The sequence below is a fragment of the Neodiprion pinetum genome, chromosome 7, assembly GCF_021155775.2.
Source record: "Neodiprion pinetum isolate iyNeoPine1 chromosome 7, iyNeoPine1.2, whole genome shotgun sequence".
NCBI lineage: Eukaryota > Metazoa > Arthropoda > Insecta > Hymenoptera > Diprionidae > Neodiprion > Neodiprion pinetum.
In genome coordinates, this window is record NC_060238.1 from 4599356 (window position 1) to 4621566 (window position 22211).

The following is a 22211-nucleotide window of genomic DNA, read 5'->3' on the forward strand; positions in this document are numbered from 1 at the left end:
CTATGGAGTGGGGGTAGCTGCTTGTCCCTCTAGAGCGGCAGAGTGGGAGGGGGGGATTATTATCTTCTGTCCTTTGGAGAACCGATTCAAGTCCGTTCACGGGACGCTTACGCCGTTGCTTACGCTCTATTTTATGTATGTGTCTATGGTTTCAACGGCCGGGAGAAAATACCACGTAAGCTATGCGCAACGCGATCTAAATATTTACAGGATTACCGTAACATGCGTTGTCAGGCCAAGTTTGAATTCTTCCAGCACTTGCGGCGTTGTCGCAGAATTCATCGATATCGTCGTTGACTGAAGATATGCATCCTCAGTTAACGATATCGTTGACCAAGCCATTAGCGTTGTCAAAAAACCCGCCACTTTGGATCGTATCTCCGCATGCTCCGGCGGTGAAAGACGATTGGCGCATGGTCACGCGGTACGTCATATGACAACAGCAGAGTTCGAGAGGCTAGTCAGGCGGTCTCTGCCTTCTGCTAGCGACACGGAGAGGCCACCTCAGTGATCCAAGTGCCAAGGTGTAGTGATGGGTTCTCGCAAAATGTTCGCCCTCGGGTTTTTAATCCTCGTCGAAATATCGGCGATAATCTGCGGAGACGTCGCACCCGTCTTGATATGCGGCGGGGATGCAGCGGACCGTTTGGAACCAGCAAATCCACTGATAAAAACCTCCCAGACCGAGTTCACCGAGATCCTGGCAAACAAGGTGGGCGGGTCCCGGAGTCCCATGGTCGTTTTTGAACAGGAGAACTTCTGCGTCGAAGATATAACTCGCAACAAGCATCAGCTGAGCGGGTTGGGACTGTGCGATTATTTGTCAGCCGTCGAGGCTCCGCTCTCATCCCTGGAAGACCTCGACGGTTACAACGTCTCCAGGGAGGAGAAGCCCGAGACCATCGAAGACGGTCAGGCCGTCATCGTATCAATTTCAGAGCTATCGACAGTCCCTGAGTTGTACAGGAATCTTGTCGCCAACAACCCAAACCTGATCGCCATCCTGACCGGCGTCTCGTGCAGCTACAACCGATTGGAGAGAACTCGCCGAGCCGTTACAGCCAGGAACGACACTGACGCTATTCTGTTCTATGCCGATAGGATACTCTTTTATTCCCCGAGTGGAATTTACGCCAAGGTGAGAAGTCCAGGCACGGTTAATTTGCCTGCTTCTCCTGTCCGTCCAAAATTGAGGTGTTACACTCGTTAGAACACGAAGATTTACTTTATAATGCATTATTTTTTTCAATTTCAGACTGGCAGTAACGACTATTCTTTACTTGGAACACCAAGTAATACTTCGACTGTCGAAAATGGAACAACTCAGATTCGTCTCGACATGGTTTTCGATACAGTAACGTTGCGCATACAATTCACGAAAAAATGGGCTGGATACTGGTACTTCGAACATGTCATATACGAGAATGACACGGCGACCGAAACGCTGACCAGTGATTCAGCGATATACTTTCCGACCGGTTTCTCTTACCATTGCTCGTTGAAATCTGTCTTTTACTCCAACACGACATATGTCAATATTACCGATATCCAGGTACAAATCGACCCGACTTTAAGTAATAACAATAGCACAGTTGTGTTCAGCGATGGGTACGACTGCGTCGGTTTTACCACAATTCCAATTTGGAGTGGAATTTTTGTCACTGCTATTATGGCTTTGATTATGATCTGGGGATTGACTATGATATTGGACATTCGTACCATGGATCGCTTTGACGATCCCAAGGGAAAAACTATCACAGTCGGATCGGCCGAATAAGAACATTCGCTTCAGTATGTTCTAAAATGTAAATATAGATACTTTTTTGTGATTAAGTCGAGTCAAGAACCGGAAAATCAATGAACAAAGAGCGTTTTCCTCATGCATAGAAGTTGATTTCTTAACAGTCAATTTGACATCAAACACTGGCGTATAATATACATGAGAAAGGTGTTAGGAGTATGTCGAACATTGTACATTTTTAGTAGGGTGGCAATATCTTGAGCTTTATTTGTAATTTTCGGTTTAGCCATAAATTTTTTCTCGTTCAACCGACAAACTTTTACTGAAGAAAAAATGTTTCAATATCGCTGGGTATATTTCAAAGTGTATAATTCAATCCAATAAATCATCTATCGTTGTTAATTTAATAGACTACAATAGAATTTATTGGAGAATAAATTTTGTTTTCTACCAATATTGATGTAAATTATTAACTCAATTTGTCGCAAAGCCAGATACACTTGTATAAAAGAAATTACACGAGGTTGATCGTATTTACCTATTTTTTATTCAATGGCAGGGTTGAAAAAAAAATGAAACGTAAAGATTGTGCCACTCGGGTGTATAGTTTAGTAGTAATCTTCTGTTCCCTAACGATAAATTCATATAATGTACATGAATTGATCCTACATATAAAGTAATTTAGAAATGTAATTCATCGATGCTAGAGTTTTTTGGTACAAAGGTGCCAAAGTTTAAGCATAGCCTAGTACCAACTCCATAATTTCCCTCATCCTTGTGCGAAATTTGTGAAATAAATAGTAAATTAATTGCGGTGGCGGTTCTTAGATGAAATGGAGAACTTTGTTCCACCAGATAATAATAGATAATACATAGCGGTAAATAAGTTATTTCATTGCGCTCTTGTTTAACATCAGAACGCGGCATATTTATAGCTTTCAACTGACAGTTCTGGGCATGAATATGTAAAGATGCGACCCTGTGACTGTTTGGTCACTAGTCCGATCCGCATTTCCCAAAAATATGCATAAAGTCGTTTTCTTGATTACTCACCTACTAGAATTTATTTGGCAACTGCCACATTATAGTCATATTTTACATATACTGGTATCAACATTCATTCCATTGTCACACCTAGAATTACATTTTACGGTATTAAGTGTGAACATAAATTTCCCATATGTATGCGCATACTGTCGATTGTTCAATATCAATGAATAAATTAACGGTGTAGACCTTTCATCATTGGACCAATTTTATTTCTCAGGAAGACAATGTTATTCAGATCTTCACGTAAAATAGTAGAAAAGTATCAAAAAAAGAAAATACACAGACATATATACATATATGAATCGATTGAAGGAGTTTGAAAGTCTCATGACCTACTGTTTACGAGAAACACATGAATAGACTTTTGTGATTTGAGTAGATTAAAGGCGACGTTCAAATATTCAACAATTAATTAACGTACTTCACGTAAACAATATTTATTATAAGTTTAAAGTTTGTACAGATTTTCGGATCTTACTGCATGCTGTATAAAGAGAAAAGGACCGGCAGGTCAATATCACAGTCTCAGACCGTCGCCTCAAATTTGGTGACATTTATTCTTATGTACAGACTTACTTTGTGCGGGGAGTCGTCACTATCACCTAAACTTCACATGCAGGTATCTGCATACCATGATAAATGAGAAAATACATAGAGTGAGGGGGAAGTTCGATTTTCTCATCTGGATCTAGTATTATTGGGTTGAAGGGTGGTAATTTGCCATCTGGTCGCAGCATCAATGTTTGGTTATTCATTTTTATGAACCTGAAATTCGTAAGTACATTTTACACAGTTGTTGAGAATATGATGTCTTCATTTAACTTTGAATATTAAATATTACCTGGATTGCAAGTGATCCGCTGTCAAAACATACAGATGCAATGTTATCGATTTCAAAGGCGCTGGATTAATCATTCTGATAGCAACTTTCATTGGTTTATTATCCAGATGGACACCATATTGCGTTATGGCGGGTACTCTATTGATAAGCGCACTTTTTGCCGTACAGTGCCAGTACAGTCTTAATGCTTTAGAATCCAGAATGGGTGGATCCAAAACCCTTTCAGATACAAACTGTTTGTAGATAACGCTTACCCACCAATCTGGATTTGGAGTCAAATCATGTGCTACGAGCGCGTAATGACCGCCAAAAAATGACTGTCTCGTAACAACGTCAATTCCAGCCCATGCGCTATATCCAAGTTTGTCCAGCCACAAAAATCCAGCCACAAATCTGTCAGACAAGTTTGGTGCACCGCTTCCCCAAGCCGAGCTTGTTTCAGCTGTGGATTAAATTTCGTACAAAATTATTTAGCGTTCGTAAGTGTAAGAAATTACATACTACTTGAGACTGAAGTTAACAGCAAAACAATTTTCAATTTTGTCAATCTTCTAGTGAAGAGTGAGTTGAAAAAAATAAACATTGCCTTCTAACTACCGAGCTGAATTTTTTTTATGATATTTTTCACAGGGTTTAATCTAGTGATAACATGACCAACGTACAAAGCCAAACGCGAATATGATAGCCCCTGATGAAGTTTGATAGAGAATTTATTTGGTTTGCTAAATAATCGAAGACAGTCCGATTGATAAAGTCTTCAACTGTTGCTATGTGACCATTCAAGTAGTACTGATGCCAGGAGAAGTAAGTCACACTGGTATTAGCATGCTTCAAGAACTCTGCACCGTACAGTTCACCCTTGTGATTCGCATCTCCTATATGATTAACTTCAGGTCCGATCAGATTACTAGATTCGTATCCGTTTGCATCCAGAAGCTTTCTGAGGACCGTGTAATCCGATGCTAATTGGGTGGCTGTAACGGTTCTGTTAAATACGTGGTGGAACGAGTTTGGCTCTGTAACAAATAATGAGAAGTGACACTTGCGCACCTGGATGTATTCAGATCTCCATCTCCAACCGTGGTGGTAAAAGTTACTCCAAAAAGAGCCAAATTGAGTGTATTGAAGAAGAAATCTGAACACAGTACAATATTTCAGTTTTTCAATGTTGTAACAAACCTCGACCAATATTCATAATGACGGAATATTTTTTGTTTATGGAATCGGAATATCACTTTCCAATATCTAACTAACCATTTCCCAACTGCCAATCCAATTCAATATTGTGCGCCTTGGCGAGTGAAATTATCTTTTCGGCATCTGAGTAATTCCAACTACCGTCGGGCCGTCGGAGCAAAACATTTAGATCAAATATCATCCTGGCTCCACTTTTTCGGGCAAAACGACTCAAAGCTAAGAAATCTTTGTGAGTTATTGTGAAATTTGAGATATCCTCTCCGTTGATTGGATCAAAAATTTTGTCCGCCGACGATGATGGCGTCTGTTTAAAAATTAAGCGTTCCGTTTTAATATTTTTATTTGCTTTGATACCAGAACCGTAAACTCGGCTAAGTTGTGTGAATCTTCACAGAAATTCAGAAGGACAAACTTTTCAACATATTTTTCATGTAAATATTTCCAGGAGGAATCGTATGATTCTCTCATCGCTTTGTTAATAAATATAATAATACATACTTGTATCTTGCTATGAGCTTTAGATTTGATAAAAATACCTCATCAAAGAATAAGCAATCGGCAGAAGTACCGCCTACTCTGACATAGGCTGGACTTAGATGACGTGCTAACATGACGAATCTTTTATCATTGATTGGTAATGTTTTCATGTCTCTTAACAAGGATGTATCCAATCCATAGGATAAATATCTCGTTGAAGTCCGTCTGTGTACGGATTGCCTAGTATCCAGATTAATTACTGTTACATCCTCAACTCGCTGTAGGTTCAAGGTGAATAGATACAAAATCAAAAGGACAACAAAGAATCCCAGCATGTACCAGTGAATGTTAATATCTGAAAAATGGTAATGGCAATATTGAACGTGGTTGTCATGAAAAAAAAATCTTTTTTCTAATTTTTCACTGAAATTGATAAATAATACATCCTGGACAGTATCAAATACCTGAATGAGCTTCAGTATTCGAATTCTTTTAAGAAAAACTTGAAATACTTTGAAAACATACATGAAATTACTGAAATATTGGAAGTATCATTTCGTTTGAATATAAATGTATAAAAAATATTTCGAATGAAAATTATTTAAATAATATGGTTTAAAAGAATGTTTTCAATGAAATGTTTCAGAAACATTTGAATGAAACATTTTTCAAATATCTTCGAGAAAATTCGGTGCCCAGTGGGATGCTACTTTCATTGCAATTTTTCGTCTTCGTATCAAATATTCGGTAGTAAAAAAGTGACTGGAATTTGTTTTTCAACTAAGTGATCTCATAATTCGTGACTCTGAAATAGGCCACAAATAATTGCATGCTTCATTGTAGTTGATAATTGAAGTAATTTTTTCGGTGATTATTTCTGTTCGAATGATTACAGCGAAAAATCCCGCAGAAATGTCTAATGGAACAAATTTCAGTTAGAATTTAGTAACATTATCGTAACGATTAATGCTGAGGAAAAGCCGTCATTTCGTGATTTTGGAATTGCCTAAAATTAAAATCAAACAAAAAACAAAAAAATAAAAAAACTCCAATCCATTTTCATGTTACGCAGAAATAAAAAAAACGTCGTCTATTGTATAACAATGAAATACATCGTGAAACTGTGCAGTATTTTCATTCGCATCATAAACAACATGTCTAAGATATCTAAGATATATATTCTGGACCAGTATCGCTTTTCTCAATCTTCGAAGCTTGACCCAACAGGAAGTTCATTTCCTTCTTTCATACCGCAGTCACGATAAATTGGTATAATTGTTATTGTGTATCAAAGTAAATTCTATTATTCAAGATCGCGTACTTCTCTTTCGCGTAATTTCGTAGGATTCGATTATATTCCGGTACTGCGGGTTTTTCCCTGACTTTTTATTCCCGAGATATTTCATTCTCGCTGCCTTTATCCTCAACTTTCCAACGTATGATACAAAAAACGCTGCTGCAGCATGAAGTTGTCAATATATCTACTAAACTCCAAACTCCAACCGCTCCGAATTGTTCCAAACCCGGCGATATCCAAGCGTAGACTAAATAGATTCAAGTATTTCCATCTAAGTTTCGAGTCGGTTCGAGTAATCAACGTTCAAACTGCGAGGGGCGTAACTAGATGTTTAGGACCCCGGGGCAACGACGCAAACTGCGCCCCCTGTCTAAATAATGAAACATGTTTTTCTGAAGAATGAATCTGAAAATACAGTACGAAAATAAAGGAGCTAAACATCGTGACTACGAATCTGAATAAAATATTACTTCATTTTTGACCCCCTATTTTCAGGGCCCTGTGAAGAGTTCAAATTCTCTATTGTTGCCTTTCTATTTTCGCATTTTTCTACATTTTTATTCCCACTTGGTAAATTGTATGTAGATTACTAGGGTCTAGTATCGGAAATCAGCTTTCGATTAACAGAAAGTAACGATGAAGAACAGTGAAAAATTAAATTATTCGAGCTTCGTATTTCTACTTTAAATATAATCTAAGCAAGTTTTCGCATTGATATCTAGTGTGGCATAGTGTCGTCAGTCTACTTTTTGAAAAAATAAATGTGTACTTGAGGTAGCGTTCTTCCTAAGACAGTCTCCGATAGTCTTACACTTTGGTCTTACTTCTCATTTAGATTAGTTTGGACAATAAATGATTGTTACTAAATGTCGCTTAAATTTCTTCTCGAAGTCGACTTGACATCAGTACGGTATTTTTTATTATCGTCGGGGCTATTTAAAAGTAAATAAAATTATTATAAAAAAAAATTGCAAGGCGAAAATATTGCAGAGATCGATTTAAAATAGTGGAAGTTTGAACAGTTTTTCATATGTGGCATTGTGCAGTAGTACTTGTGCAATGTCAATATTTAGTTATTTCTCGTAAATTAAATATCATATTTCAAACATATGCAAACCTTTCGCAATAAAATTTTACTTATAATAATAGAAATATACTTAGTACATTCGTTTATAACATGTATCGTACTTCGATATTTTTTACCACCACGAATCATGCTGCAGAGCTTGTGAAATTTACGTTAAAATGCGAATGGAATTTCAATTCCAAAACAGACTTGATTTTTATAATATGTACAATTTGAATCTTTATTCATATGTATATACATGATATAGATACATCTTATAGGTATAGTGAATATCTTGGTGTTGCGAAAATATTACAACGAAATCACAAAAACTTTAATCCAGGACGGATAATGAGCCGTGAGGATTTCGTTTCACTCTTCATCTTCCAATAATTTTGCATTCAGCGTTTAATTTAAGACTACATCAAACTTCTGGATAACATTCAATCATCGCGTTGCAGAAATGGAAGGCGATCTGTAAAATTCAAGTGGTGTGATCGAAGGTATTGATAATCTATTGAACAGGGATGATTGAGAGATAACTAGAAGTGTGATGCTGCCTGTTAGACAACGCTGGATACAAAATACATTTATAAGGTGGGGATAGAAATTTTAATCTATACAAAAAACAACTATATCATTTCGGTTGTCGTGAAAAATTGCATCTTTTACCTTGTTAATAATCGTCATTAGCATTTTCCTTTTCTTTTTTTCTCATTATCATGCCACTTCTCTTTCTCAGGAATTAACAAAATATACAATAAAACTTTGAATAATTAAAAACATTCGACATTACAAAGATTATATAACATTATTTTTTGCGTACAAATTGTTTAGTCGCGAGTTAAACTATAAAAATGTGAATGCAAACGTAACATACTCTGTAGATCAAATTTTAACGTGCATCCTGTAATAAATATAATCTGCACGCTTATATTTTGTGATCATTGTGTAAATGACTCATTAATTTTATAACAAATTTTTTCAGTTTTCTTCACAAAAAACTGTCCCACAATCGAACCTTACCAATTTTCGCTGCCAACTTTAGGCAGCCGCTTAAAAATTTTACAATAGCTTTTCACTTTTTCAGTTCAAGATTTAAAGTCAAGAAATACAATATTGTTTTTACCGTCATATTTGGTTCAGAATTACTTTATGTAAGAAAGTGTTCAAATGTGTCGTTATTTAAAAATGTTCAATTACAAAAAGATTAGAAGAGAAATGTTTTATTTTCAACGTAATGAATTTGAAGCCTTAGTTCAGTTGGATCTATTCAACAATCTTTCCTTGCCAGTGTTTGGACAAAGCACCGTATACAAGTGATTATCAAAAATCATTGCACATAATTTAATACCTATCAAATTATACGAAGCTACGAATAAAATGCTTTCACCAAAATTACGAAAAGTTGAAGAATTTTCCTTGATTGGTAAAGACAAAAAATTTACCTCCACATTTCAAGAATGTGAATTGTTACACAAATAATAATGGCCGAATGATGTTTGCTGACGTTTCTTCAGCTTTTTTTTTCATTTTAAATATTGACCGACAAATCGTCTGCAGATAAAATTCGACACTGATGAAAATCTAGTAATGATTATCTCGAAATCTTTTTAAACATACATTGCATTGTAAGCGACACTTAATATGTACCAATTAAGTCTTCTATAATGATGGTTTCCTACTCACTGTTTTTATGTTACTATACCTAATTCGAGATCTCGTGATATTTTATATCGCAGTAAACAGCTTGATGTGAAGAAATGTAAATAACCAATTTTTAATCTGGCACTAAATATATCATCACCTTCAGTCATCTAGTACATGAAATATCAATTCTAGCACTGTGTATGTATCTTGACTGCTCTGAGCAGCCTTGTGGAGTACTTGGATCAGTTCGTTGTCAAGACTCTTCATGTAAATAGGTGGTAATCGCGTTCCTTCACTACCCGCCTCATAGCCAACCTAAAGAAATTCGTCGATTAAATAGAAAAGCCGTAAGTTTCTTCACGTTTGCCTTAAGCGAAAAGAACGTTGATCAGCAAACACGAGTCAAGTTTCACGGATAAAAAAAAGAAACCTTGCAACGATACTCACATTGTCAGGGTGTATGGTGGATCTTACTGCAATTTTACTTAGGCCAGCTGTGGCTAGTAGATCCAATAACTTAACTAATGCTGCACAAGTCGCTCGTGCAATATTTTCTGAAAGTCTGTTAATGTCCACAGGATCATGAACGCCGTTTGGATGGTCGTCGGACTGAATAAAATAATCAAATGACCAATTAATATTGATTTAAATTTTCATGATCTAACATTTGCTTCTCTTCTTATTGCATTGTTTGGAATAATTAAAAAACTATTCACCCTGATGATAAACACTTCTGTCCAGCGTATGAAACGGCTGGTTCCCATGTAGTCGGTACCATTGTGAACTCTGATTGACGGTACACCGTCCATTGGTTTGCTGTCGATAGGACTCTTCACTCTGCAATTGAGCAAATCGACCAAATTAGTTGTGATGATTCGATCGTAAAAGTAAAGGAAAATTCTTGTCAAGACGTACCCAACGTTGAACTGCATGTCGTTATCGACCCATTTGATATTTACAGTTTCGTCCGGTTCTGTAGCACCTTGCGGACCGCAACCGATGGAGAAGTCTTGCATATTTTTTAAAGCTGCCTTTAAAGCCTCCATTTTTTCCGGCATTATTTGTACCATCAAGCCGTCCTCGACTATGCTCGACTTTGCCGATAGTCCCATTGAGGATTTCAACGCACCATTGATGACGACAAAACTAGCTCCAGTGACTGGAAGGGTCGAAGTGAAACTGGTTTTAATTTTCATTTGATATGCGGCGCTCGGTAAAATCGTATCACTGCATTGTTGGTGGATAAAGGCTAATAGATGCATAATTACAGAACTCACCTCTTCTTGGTTTGTTATGGATATTAATTGCCTGCGTTTGATAGTTGCTTTCGTCACCTGTATTTGTCTGTATGCAAACCAAGTGGGAATCTGCATTTATACTAAAGTTTGACGCGTACGCGAGTACATGGTCATTCGAATTGTTAAGACCCCTGATAACTTGGTCGTATCGATTTTTCGGAAACATTACATCGGTAGTTCTGTCCTGCATGTGAATGGCGAGGCCTCTTACGCCGGGCAAAGTATAGGCAAAGTTTCTAAAGTCAGCCAGTACTTTCATTATTGTATGTCCAATTTCTGAATAGACAGCGTCTCGAAACCTAACTGAAACCAGAGGACAGGGATAGTATCGATACTCGGCACCAAGACGCAACATCAATCGAAGTGGGAAAACTTTAGCCCACGGCGTTTCCCATCTGTAACGTCAAAATTCAATCCAACGGTTACAACACTTTTACAGGTACAACAGGTTTTCCTCTTAGAGCGGCGAATTCTGTCACAATTGTGCAAGTCCGTCGATGGCATTAGTCGTTCGTTGTTAGTATTGGAAAGTTTTTAAATTTGCCTCACCTGTGAACAAGAAGACCAACAAGGAACGGCGGAGGTGGTAATACAATTCTCTGTAGACATTGGAAAGTTTGACGAATAAAAATAAATCCTGCGTGTTCTCGAGACCCTAACAAATTTCCACCCTGGTGTATCGATACGCCAAGTTCAGTAATGGTATTGCCTGAATGTGAAACAGATAAAGTTCATTGAATTCACTTTTTTTCATAAATTCTATATGCATAAGAGTATAAGGAACAGTCGTACTTCCTCAACATCTTAGGTTTGGTTGCTGAAAAATCTTAAATCGACACAAAACATAGAGCAGCATTAGGAAAAAGAAAAACTTTTTCGTAACAACCTGTTATTTATTACAACATACCTTAGTAAGTAAGTTATGAGTTGGATGCCTTTAAAGAAATTCTCTTGGTGTAATGAACTACTCTATAAATGTGTCCAAACGAAAGATGTTGAGGAAATTAATGGTAGACCGATACATGGGATATTCAATATAGAGTATGAATTTGTACCTTTGATCGCCTCAACGTATATCAAATTGATATGAATAAGAAGATCCTTTGGAATAAGTGTTTCGTCAGGTAACGTTTCTACTAAAAAAATAACTTCATCCTGACCTACACAGGCCAAGCCTCTAGACGTTATATTCCAGCATATCCTGTTGACGCAACAACTTACTGTAAATAAAAACGAAAATGTCACTTGCCTTAAATTATGTATCCCGATTATACATCGTATAAAACCACGTAGACGACACAAGTATTATTGACATTTTTTTTACGTACAATTTGTTATTTTCACGTAAGCATAAAGATTCCTGTTTATAGCAAACATTATTGGTGGTTCGCACTCGTTCTTCAACGATTCGTACAGCCGCGTTTGGTCCAAGACATCGTGATAGCTAATTTCTGGAAAGATTGTATCCTTTAAGCACAAGTACAGCCTTTAAAATCGATCCTGTCAATCGTCAATTTAGTATCGACTTACGCCCTTTGTGTATAGTTACAGTTGGCGGCAACAGATTCGTGTCCTGTGGTATGTAACTGTTCGTTTCAGGATCTAGTGGCGGAAGATTCTGCCGCTTAGCCATCGTGGAAGCGGATGATGGCCCTGGGGGAGTAGGCAATCGTTTATTTCCAGCTTTCCGATACGGTGGTTTTGGATCCCAGGATGAATCAAGTTCTGTCAGGTCACAGCCAGGCCTTATTCCTGTGTTTTATTTAGAGGTGTTTGAAAACAAAACAAATGGGAAAGGGCATAAAACTTCTTCGGAAGTTTATTCGATTGGGGTGAAAATAATATGTTAACATGTGAGTGGAGTGAAAAAAAAAACAAAACAAAAACACTGGTGCGTCTGATAAATCAAATTTAACGGAATAAGGACATGAAAAAATATTGAAACGGAATCAAAAGGTAAAAAAAGAAAACTGTGAAGCTGTGTAAAATTATATCATTTACATATGTTCATAGAATACCATGAATTCAATTTGTTCAAGCGAGTGGAGTGAATATTATTAGCATTATTTGATACATTCTAAATTTACGTCTAATTTAAATAACAAAAAAATTACGTTTTTTTTCTGCTGAAGGGCTAACTAAGCTGGCGCGTAGATCTTTCGCTCCGGCTTTTTTCAACACAAAAGTGCTGCTAAAAGTGTTTAGAAAATTTTTTAAACTGTACCAACATACACCTAAAACTAAAAATTATGTCTCGACAAGAAAAGTGAAGATTCTGTGCAGTTATTGAACTTTCTATCCAACTAGGACTAAAGTGACATTCACTGAAAAGTTTTCAAGTGGTTTTGGCTTTCCAGTGCCTCCAAATTTACTCCAGCATGTCTAAATGCGCCGAGTGTTCAGGTGAATTCAGTGGTGGCCTCATACTCCCATGCATCGGATGCACATCTCTGTTCCATGCCAACATAAAGGGTTTGAACTGTAAAAATCGTATCCTTGAGATAGTTGAAAATGAAACGCCACCGGCTCCAAAAAACTAAAACGCAAACTAAAGGTATTCTACCAAAATGTACGTAGTCTGAGAGGAAAAACCACGGAATTCCTTAAAAACATTCTAAACTCTTCGATTGAATACGATGTTATCATTCTAACAGAGACCTGGCTTGATGAGAACTTTCGAAACCACGAACTATTTCCACCAAACTACAATGTCTACAGATGTGACAGAGACTGCATCATAAGAAACAAAAAAACCGGAGGCGGTGTTTTGATCGCAGTGAGTACTCGACTTCGATCCAGTCTGCTGCTTTCAGTTGTAAACAACTATACATGGAAATCAAATTAAACGTAGAGTCTTGGTGGGGGATGTATACTTTATCCCCTCATCAGACTCTCAAGTATACTCCGATTACAGAGCTACATGCGAAATGCTTGTTTCGAAATACATGTTCAGCGATTTTATATTTGCTGGGATCATAACCCACCTAATTTCAAGTGGAGTCATACAAATAACCATCTCTCACACGAATGTAATCATCCTAGTGTCTCTCATAGAAACTCCTGTAATATTGTATGCAATGCATTTGACTGCCTAAATTTGAGACAACTCAATGATTTTGTAAATTCTTCAGGAAATACACTTGATCTACTTTTTACCTAGTTTTCAAAGGCCACAATTTCTACTAGCATCTATCCACTGAGTAAAATCGACAAACTACACGAAGCTTTTGACATATTATTATATGGCCCAATGTTTGTACCATTGGTGAATCAAATACGGGGTTTAAACTTCAGAAAAGGTAACTACGATAACATTAATAAAGGTCTCAGTGAAATTAACTGAGAATCTCTTTTCGAGAACCGCCCTATAGATGATATGTGCAATACTTTCAACCAAAAACTGCAAGAATTAGCTATTAAACATGTGCCACAGAAGAAAAAAGATGATAACAGGTTTCCTAATTGGTATAGCAAAAAGCTGATAAGTCTAATCATTCAAAAGAAAACTTCACATCGCAGATTTAGGCAACACAACTTTGAATGTGACTAGTTAGAATTCAAGCACCTCAGAGCACAAGTGAAACTGCAATTCAAACGCGATAATGCACAATTCCTGTCAAACTTGGAAAAAAAATTTGGTCCTCCAGCATCCATGCATCTAAACGATGTTTCATCTGACCAGAGTGAGAAAATTGCAAACCTTTTTGCAGATTTTTTCGGCAGTATCTATAGAAAAGACTCTCTTGCTGGCTATAAATTGCCGATTATTTCGCCAAAAAACATGCACACGATTCAAACTACTGCGTACTTCATGTTTTCATGCAAGGAAAACCTAGTAAAACCTTTGCTTTCATTATTCAACTGCTCTATGAATCAAGGTACTTTCCCAAGCCCATGGAGAGAAAGTCACATAATACCAATATTCAAGAATGGCGACAAGTCCAACATAATAAACTGCCAAAGTGTTTGATTCCATAGTCTTCAACAAAATAAAATTCCGTCTGTCAACAAACCTTCTCGACGAGCAACATGGATTTAGAGAAAAACGATCCACTGTCAGCAACCTGGCAGTGATGCTTGAGGAAATAATTACCTCCTTTACTAAACGAAATGAAACTCATGCTGTTTATATGGACTTAGCTAAGGCATTTGACTCGGGATTTTAGATACACAAATGTGGGATACATGCTAGAAAACCAAATATTAGAAAGAAAAACCATAGCCAGCGATCTTGGAGTTATTTTCAACTGTCATCTGACGTTCGATCTCCACATAGACCACGTCAAAGCAAACTCAATGAGGATGTTGTTTTACATACTGAGAAAATCGAACCCTTTATCTGATGTTCTACTAACGCCCATTTTGGGGGACCAAATAACGGACGCGTAGTTCAATATTGGTCTAACAAAAGTGTCATAGACTGCCCTTAAGAGTGCCAAACAGAAGATCGAGACACAATGTACACACATTTGCAATACCGAACCAATATCTAGCCAGTTACACCCACAAATCGATCATTACGTAACTGAGTATGACAGCGAATAGTAACAGCGGTTGGATGGTTATCTTCAACCAATCGATCAGTCACTTCAAAGCGTTAGCCAGAGAGGCACTCTAGTTTTATACTTTGTTAAATTCTTATACAATATATTTTTTTTTTTTTTATATATTCTATATTAATGTTATGTATTTTGGGAATATTAAGTTATTTCCGTTGATAGTTATAAATAAATAAACAAATAAATAAATAATAATAAGCGTTTTGATTGTTTTTAATGCACCTGAAAACACTGAATATAGTGTCGACTAATTTTAGAATTAGCATGTGGAAAAATCTAAAGTGCAGTTAAATCATGCACAAAATATGTCGCATCTCAGTTGATATTTATTTTGCCGCTGGTTGGGATAAGAGTAATGAGTTTTTAGTAGCCATTAGCAACATTTAACGACATGGTTTCCAATATTTATTTTAACTGAATTAAACATCGTGCATTTGGGATCAGCAAATTATTAGATCAATAAAAACCTTGTACATATTTTCGAGTTAATAAGATTTGTTCCAGTTGAACGTGAACGCGGCATAGAAATGAATGTTTCTCACCGTCGCTAAACATGACAGATTTTTGTCCCTCGGGTCGTTGTTTCGTGCTCCCTTCTCTCTTAAGCACCCCAACTGGGACCATGACAGTTGGCGGCGACGGCAATCCACCAGCTAACTGTTGCAAAGGTGGTATAGTCGAGCAATACTCCATCGGATTATTTGGATTTGGCTGTCTTCCCTATAACGATTTGTTGAATACTCCATTTCCTGACACTGGCTTGGTTATTATAGGAGATCAATCAAATATTTTAGTACAAAGACTAATGGTTACGTGAATAATTGATTGAAGCATATGTCTTTCCAGCTTGAAAATTTTTTCAACGTTTTCTTACTTCATATCAAAGCTGCATTTATTTTCATGTTATGTTATTAATGCAAGAATTAATAGCTGAAAAACTAATCTCAATATTTAGAAATCAGATAGTGTAAATTGATTTATTAGTAATTAAATAAAGGATAAGCCGAACTAAATTCATGCGTAGAACAAAAAGAATAAATAAAACACGCTATTTTATACTGGAGTAGCTGTTACGCAGATCTCCGAAAGAAAATAAGCAAAAAAGCAAAGTACAGAAAAGAAAATTTGTAACAGAAGATTTAGTTTGTTTTTTTTTCTCTAATATTTATTGATACTCAGATAACAGAGTGGCCATCAAAACTAGTTGAACATGCTGCCGGAATTTCGAGATAAAAGAACTAATAATGAATTGTGACATGATGGCTTCAAATCAAAATGAAACATGGGTAGAGTTGAGAAAGGCTAGAGAAAAATGAAAAAAAAAAAAAAATAATAAACGACAGGTCGTGAATGATATCGAATTGCGTAGAGCGAAATCATTTGGAGCAAAAGATATTCAACAATTTGTTAACGGGGATAAAACCATCGTAAAGAAATAATAAGTATAATTGATTCTAACGTACATCTAGTAATCAACGTTTCCAAGATGCTAAATAATATTGCGGAACAGTTTTCTGTTTAGAGAAGAATGGAGAACTAAGCGTAGGAAATAGCTAACAAACGTTGTATTTTATGCATCATTTACACTCATTATTCTTCAAATATATTATATATAATATTTTTATCAAACAGAGTAATAATACTGATATTGCAGAAAATCAGAACTATCGTATTAGACAGACGTTTCACCAATTACGTACACACAAGGTTTACATCGGTTTACGCACAATTTATAGATACATAATCAGTAAAACGCCTCATTCAAACTATGCAAGAAAAAGTATTTCTACAAATTATTTTCTTCTTAACAAGAGAAATAATGTTATCAATAAAAAGTTAAAAGACTTGTGGACTTACATTCGGCGAGTTAATATCGTGCCCGGAAAAGTTTGCATAACCGCTTTGTAGATCTCCGCCACCATCTTCAGCCTCGGCTAAATATTTACCGTAAACATTATATATTCGGAGACATATACGGTGCCAGATGTATCTACGTCGTTCGAATCTCATTTGGCAAGGAAGATCGAACGTTATTTGAAAAACGGTACTCTTGAAAACTTACCTCTGACAAGTAACTGATAACAAGGAAGACAGACTCGCGAATCAATGTTGCCTTGGTACTCCAGTCGGTATTTCATGCCGCAGCATTTACTGCACAACACCTGAAAGAACACACCACCATACAGCTTCAGGTGGAACCGAACATGTAGAGTAAATCGGTTGAACAGTTTTTTACAAGTGAGAACCGCGAAACATGTTACGAAGCTAACTGGTGAATTTTATCTTACATATTTTTCAATAGAACAAACCTCGATAGAATTGAATAATTGGTTATCGAGATATTAAATTGCTAAAAGTCAACTACTTTTTCAACCGACTACTCATATATCATACCCTGTTTATTCGGTCAAGTTCATACTTTGCCACAAGCACGGCAATGGTGCCGCCTCTTGAGGACGGTAAATTTTGCTTCGCATAGCATGCAGAAAGGTGCCTCACTATCGGGCACCCAAAACGGCGGCTGCTTTCCCAGAACCATACCAGACTCCAACGACGAGGTTTCAGAAGCATTGGGAGAAGTTTCTGTTTCTCTTTCGGTATCCAGATTGACTCGCTCAAGCCTTCCAGGGGTTACACCAGGAAATCCTACGAACCATCTATTGATTAAATCGTGTGCAGCCTGTTGATATTTGTTGAAAATCTTTGACGACAGTAAAAAACTAGCAGAAAGGGTACATTTTAATTCAGTAAAGAATTTCAGGCTTTCACATGCTTGTCGGGTATCGATGTTTTGAATGTTGACAGTTTGCGGATATAGACCTATACAGTTTCACAAAGGAAACATCTAACGATGAAGAATTTTAAAATTTCTGTGTAGTGTTTGATGAGGATACTACTTCAAAATTTCATGGTAAATCAAATATTTACCTGTAACATTTTGCTCGTCCATATTGACCGTTGATACGATGTCCAAGGTTAGGGGTCTGGTAGGTCGTTCTGTGCCTTCGTCGTTTTCCACAGGATCTGTGTTGTTTTCAGGACTAACTTCACAGTTTTCAACATCTGTTGGAATATCGTCAATTCGGGTCTGAACGTTATTTTCTGACGACTGCTGGACGTCGTTGGGAATGGAGCTGCTATTATTGGCAGATAATTCGGAAGCATGTGCATTATTTGGGTTGTTCAAATTTGTACCGGTCATCATATCGGGGACAGAGATAATCTGGTTGGTTTCGGTCTCCGCATCTTCGTCCTTACCGGTCAATTTTGAATTTTGATTCAAGTTTGTATCAACGATTTGGTATTCTTGCTCAGATTTGGGCAAGCTCTTATCATTTTCCATTCCAGATTCTTCCGCCTGTTGGCTGATTTCTGACCCAGACGCAATTTCATGAGTTTCCAGGCTCTTGTCTGGACTTTCTACCGCGACTACGCTTACCTCCTCGACTTCGACAGGTTTCAGATCATCGTCTTCAGTTCTAATGTTTTCAGCACTCGGTTCCGAATTATCCGAGGTTTTCCTCATTTTCTCATTGGTCCTTTTGCTTTTTCTTCCCTTTCCCTTCTCTTCCTTCGCTTCGGAAATAACCTTTGTATGTTCGGAAAATTTTTCGGAACCTTTCCTCACTAAAAAATCTGCAGTCCCTTCGCTGCTCGGACCGCTCTTACTGTAGTCGATGACAGGAAATTTTTTGGCTTTTTCCAACAATTCTACACTCGATACTTCCGGCAATTCGCCAATAGTAACGCTTTCAAATATTGGCGCTTCGTTCGCGTCCTCATCGTCACGCATAGTTTGAAATTTGTTCTTCGCTAGATTGTCGGAATCTCGATATGAGCTCGGTACCGAATTTTCGAATGACGTCGTCGCTTCCTGGGCTCTTTCTTCAGCCTCCAAATCTGCCAAATACTTGTTCAATTCTTCCTCCGATAAATCGTCAATATGACTGAAGCCGACCGGTTTGGTTTCCGTCTCCGGTGTGCCAAGTTGTACAGTTTGAAATACCAGCTTGGCAAGATTAATCCCTTTGGCCTCGGTGTCCGAATTTTTCTCGCTCACGTGTAATTGGTCGGTTATTTTTTTAGCTGCTATTTCTACCTCCGTCGTTGTTTCTGGAAAATTTTCTCTGTTACCAATATATATGCACTCGTACACGTTTTCTTTGCCGTCAGTCTTTCCCACTTTCTTTGGCTCGTCAAAGTCCACATTTTCGTACGTGTGCTTTATCTCTTCTTGAGCTTTGAGCTCGGGTGGCTTCGGTTTCGCTTTATTAACCGTCGTGTACAGTTCCTGCGGTTTCGGAATGTCCGTGCCGATGTAAACGTTTTCGTAAACGTGCTCAGGCCTGTCTATAATACTTTTTGACTCTTTCGGCCTGTCGACAACAGTCGGCAAAGTTGTGTTTGTATACAAAGGTTCTTTGTCAATTTCACGTAAATTTGGTAACAAACTGATATTCTCCTCAAGTTTAACTTCGTTGGTTTCTCTAGCGTCGGACAACGCGGTTTCTAATTTAACGGGTAATAAAATATTTTGATACTCTGGCGGTACGACAGTTGAGATTTTTCTAACACTGCTAACAGTGTCTCTTCTGCATTCTATGTTTGATTCTACTCTGCTCTCTGAAGTATAGCTCGACGAGTTACCGCAGTTATCTTTAACAACATTAAGATCTTTTGTCGTATCGCTAATTTGAAATGAATCTCCATCGCGCACCTTGTGACCGGTATCTTCTCGAATAACTATATTATCTACATTATCAACTTTAGCACTAGATGCGTTTATGTATTCGTTTAAACTGCTAAACACATTGCTCACACTTGGTTTGGCATTAGGCTGGTTTAATTTCTTGTCGTAACTGTTTTTCAATTTGGTACTATTGTTACTATTGTTACTATTACTACTAATACCACTAGCATCATTTTGTTTTTTCTGTAGAGGCTTTTGCGCTATGTCATTGTGTATCGTCAACGTTTGGGCGTCAGAATCATAGCTTTCGACAGACTGTTTGTGCTGTATTTTATCCGCTGACGAGGATTCCTGGGAATAAAAATTATTCCCCACATCTGTGCTGTCGTATCTTGCAAATCCTTTTTGAATACTTAAGTCACGAGTGTTTTTATCATACTCCCCGTACCTTTTGACATCCGAACTCCTATGAACATCAGCCGTTTCATCTAGGCTCTCACTTGGTGTTACGTTTGGCACAATCACAGTCTCAAAGGCTGCTTGATTGTGATTTCTTTGAGGTAAACATTGGGATTGACGATCAACGTTAACGTTATTTCCAGGCAATGGAATAGACGCAATTTGTTCAGCACGATCTGAAAATAAAAATTCAATTCTGGATGTGAACAATGATTGAAGATAGAAAAAACCTTCAAGACAAAAAGGAGAACTCGAATTGAAAATTCATGCAATGTGTTCTTAATTTCCTCCAAAAATTGTAATGCAGTCTAAAAACAGATTCTGTTCAAGACAAGCATGGATGATAAAGTATACAGTGATCATTATGTTCAAACAAAAATTTTTTTTATCATGTTTAAAGATCGAAGTTTATAATGCAGTATTTGCACTATGAATTAAGACATGTCCAGAAGACAAGATACCATAAAAACCACGTTGGAAAGAAAAGTGAAGCTTGTTTATCGAAGGATGTTGATTATGAGTAGCGTAAAAAAGTTTATCCTCATGTTTATATACCATGTTATACATGATAAATAAAGGAAAATAAAAAATAAACACACACTGAACAATACATACAAAACATTTCCAGTGACTGTTGCATAAAGTATAATTTCCTGAGATTATTGGAATTCTATTATTTCCCTTATGTACAGACACGCCGACTCAAATGTTACATTCCGGGAAGAATGGTTTCTTTTTTTCCCCTAAGAATGCGTTATAAAATCTCTTATAAAGGGAAGCAAATTGGATTGCTAACCTTCGTTGAATTCGAGCTCGTCAAGTACTTTGTCGATATCCACAGCAAACTTTTCCATGGTGTTCTCCTCGGTTGACGTTACGTTTTGTGCGGCTGATAATAGTGGATGAAAAATCGTAGCTGAAAATTGTCCGACAACACGGAGCGAGGGATTAGATAAGCATGGGGTGTAAACCAACTCTTGGCATACCTATGTAACTAGATTTTCACAAATACTATGAGCATGCATTTGCATGTCACAAATGTGCTGATAAATTGCACGTAGCGATAAAGTTGAAAGTGTAGTTATGCAGGAGCGATTAACGATGCTGTTGTTATTCTAAACAAAGAAAAACCTGGTGACGTTTGAACACCACCTACCTTCGTTTATCTACCAGCTACTGATTTTTCTTGGAAACTTAATTTCTCGCTTTAAACTGGAGGTCGCGAAAAAGACCGAATGCGATTTACCGTAATTAATATGCGCCGAAATTAAAAATAGTGAAAATTGAGCGCCAAGCGTGTGACGGACAGCGACTCACACTTCTCGGGTGTTCCCATCGCGTTATACAGCGTCTAAATTCAGCAATATCAAATTATTTCCCGAAAATGACACATTTCAACGCGACGTCAGAGTGCCATCTTGAATGGGCGAGTCCTACTAACCGTTCCGCTGAACGTCAGCCACTCGCTTTGACAAATGAAATTCTACGCGCAAAGTACGCCTACCTTGTGTTTACTAAAGTGAGTCTTCTTCGTGTGTATACAAAGGTCGGTAGTGTGTAATGCGTATGCAGAATCACGTGTCGAAGCGATGCGCACAGCTCTATCATTACCTGTTACCGACCGAATCATAGATCGTTGGGATTTTTCAAGGTTCGTTGTCTGAAATGATTTTCGTACCTCCACTTGAAATATAATGTCAATTCCCCGTAATTTTAGGGGGAATTGAACGAGCCGTGTCATTCGAAGAAGCTAAATAGTCTCACAAAGCTTCTCTTCCGATAGCTTGTAATCAAACTAACGCCCGTTTCCTCCGACGCAGTTTAAACGGCGTTCAATTTTGACAGCATAGTTTGGAGATAGGCTGAACTTAGTTTAAACTTCGATT

The 22211-nt window shown here is 37.4% G+C and overlaps 3 protein-coding genes across 5 annotated transcripts; 1 reads left to right on the forward strand and 2 right to left on the reverse strand.

Moving 5' to 3' along the window:
* Positions 1 to 456: 456 nt before the first annotated feature.
* On the forward strand, positions 457 to 2983 carry LOC124222859 (V-type proton ATPase subunit S1). The gene is made up of 2 exons (XM_046634301.2): positions 457 to 1138; positions 1256 to 2983. The coding sequence occupies exons 1-2, from the start codon at positions 533 to 535 to the stop codon at positions 1775 to 1777; spliced, it is 1128 nt and encodes a 375-aa protein (XP_046490257.1). The 5' UTR covers positions 457 to 532; the 3' UTR covers positions 1778 to 2983.
* On the reverse strand, positions 2467 to 6865 carry LOC124222858 (heparanase). The gene is made up of 6 exons (XM_046634300.2): positions 6628 to 6865; positions 5366 to 5661; positions 4887 to 5133; positions 4295 to 4648; positions 3633 to 4074; positions 2467 to 3556 (listed from the first exon to the last, which is right to left on the reverse strand). The coding sequence occupies exons 1-6, from the start codon at positions 6710 to 6712 to the stop codon at positions 3394 to 3396; spliced, it is 1587 nt and encodes a 528-aa protein (XP_046490256.1). The 5' UTR covers positions 6713 to 6865; the 3' UTR covers positions 2467 to 3393.
* A 1215-nt stretch (positions 6866 to 8080) lies between these two features.
* Sara (Smad anchor for receptor activation) lies at positions 8081 to 21765 on the reverse strand. Of its 3 annotated transcripts, none has more exons than XM_046633847.2 (16): positions 21482 to 21765; positions 21122 to 21241; positions 18105 to 20501; positions 17596 to 17822; positions 17239 to 17338; positions 17034 to 17110; positions 15719 to 15896; positions 12148 to 12369; positions 11946 to 12068; positions 11673 to 11837; positions 11167 to 11326; positions 10597 to 11012; positions 10235 to 10478; positions 10036 to 10156; positions 9767 to 9928; positions 8081 to 9634 (listed from the first exon to the last, which is right to left on the reverse strand). In XM_046633847.2, exons 2-16 carry the CDS (start codon positions 21177 to 21179, stop codon positions 9479 to 9481), a joined length of 4806 nt encoding a protein of 1601 aa, XP_046489803.1. In that variant the 5' UTR covers positions 21180 to 21241; positions 21482 to 21765; the 3' UTR covers positions 8081 to 9478. The 3 variants fall into 3 exon arrangements, with proteins under 3 accessions (XP_046489803.1, XP_046489802.1, XP_046489801.1); XM_046633846.2 differs by having other exon boundaries at positions 15719 to 15833; positions 21643 to 21763; XM_046633845.2 differs by having other exon boundaries at positions 21643 to 21763.
* Between the last annotated feature and the right edge of the window lie 446 nt (positions 21766 to 22211).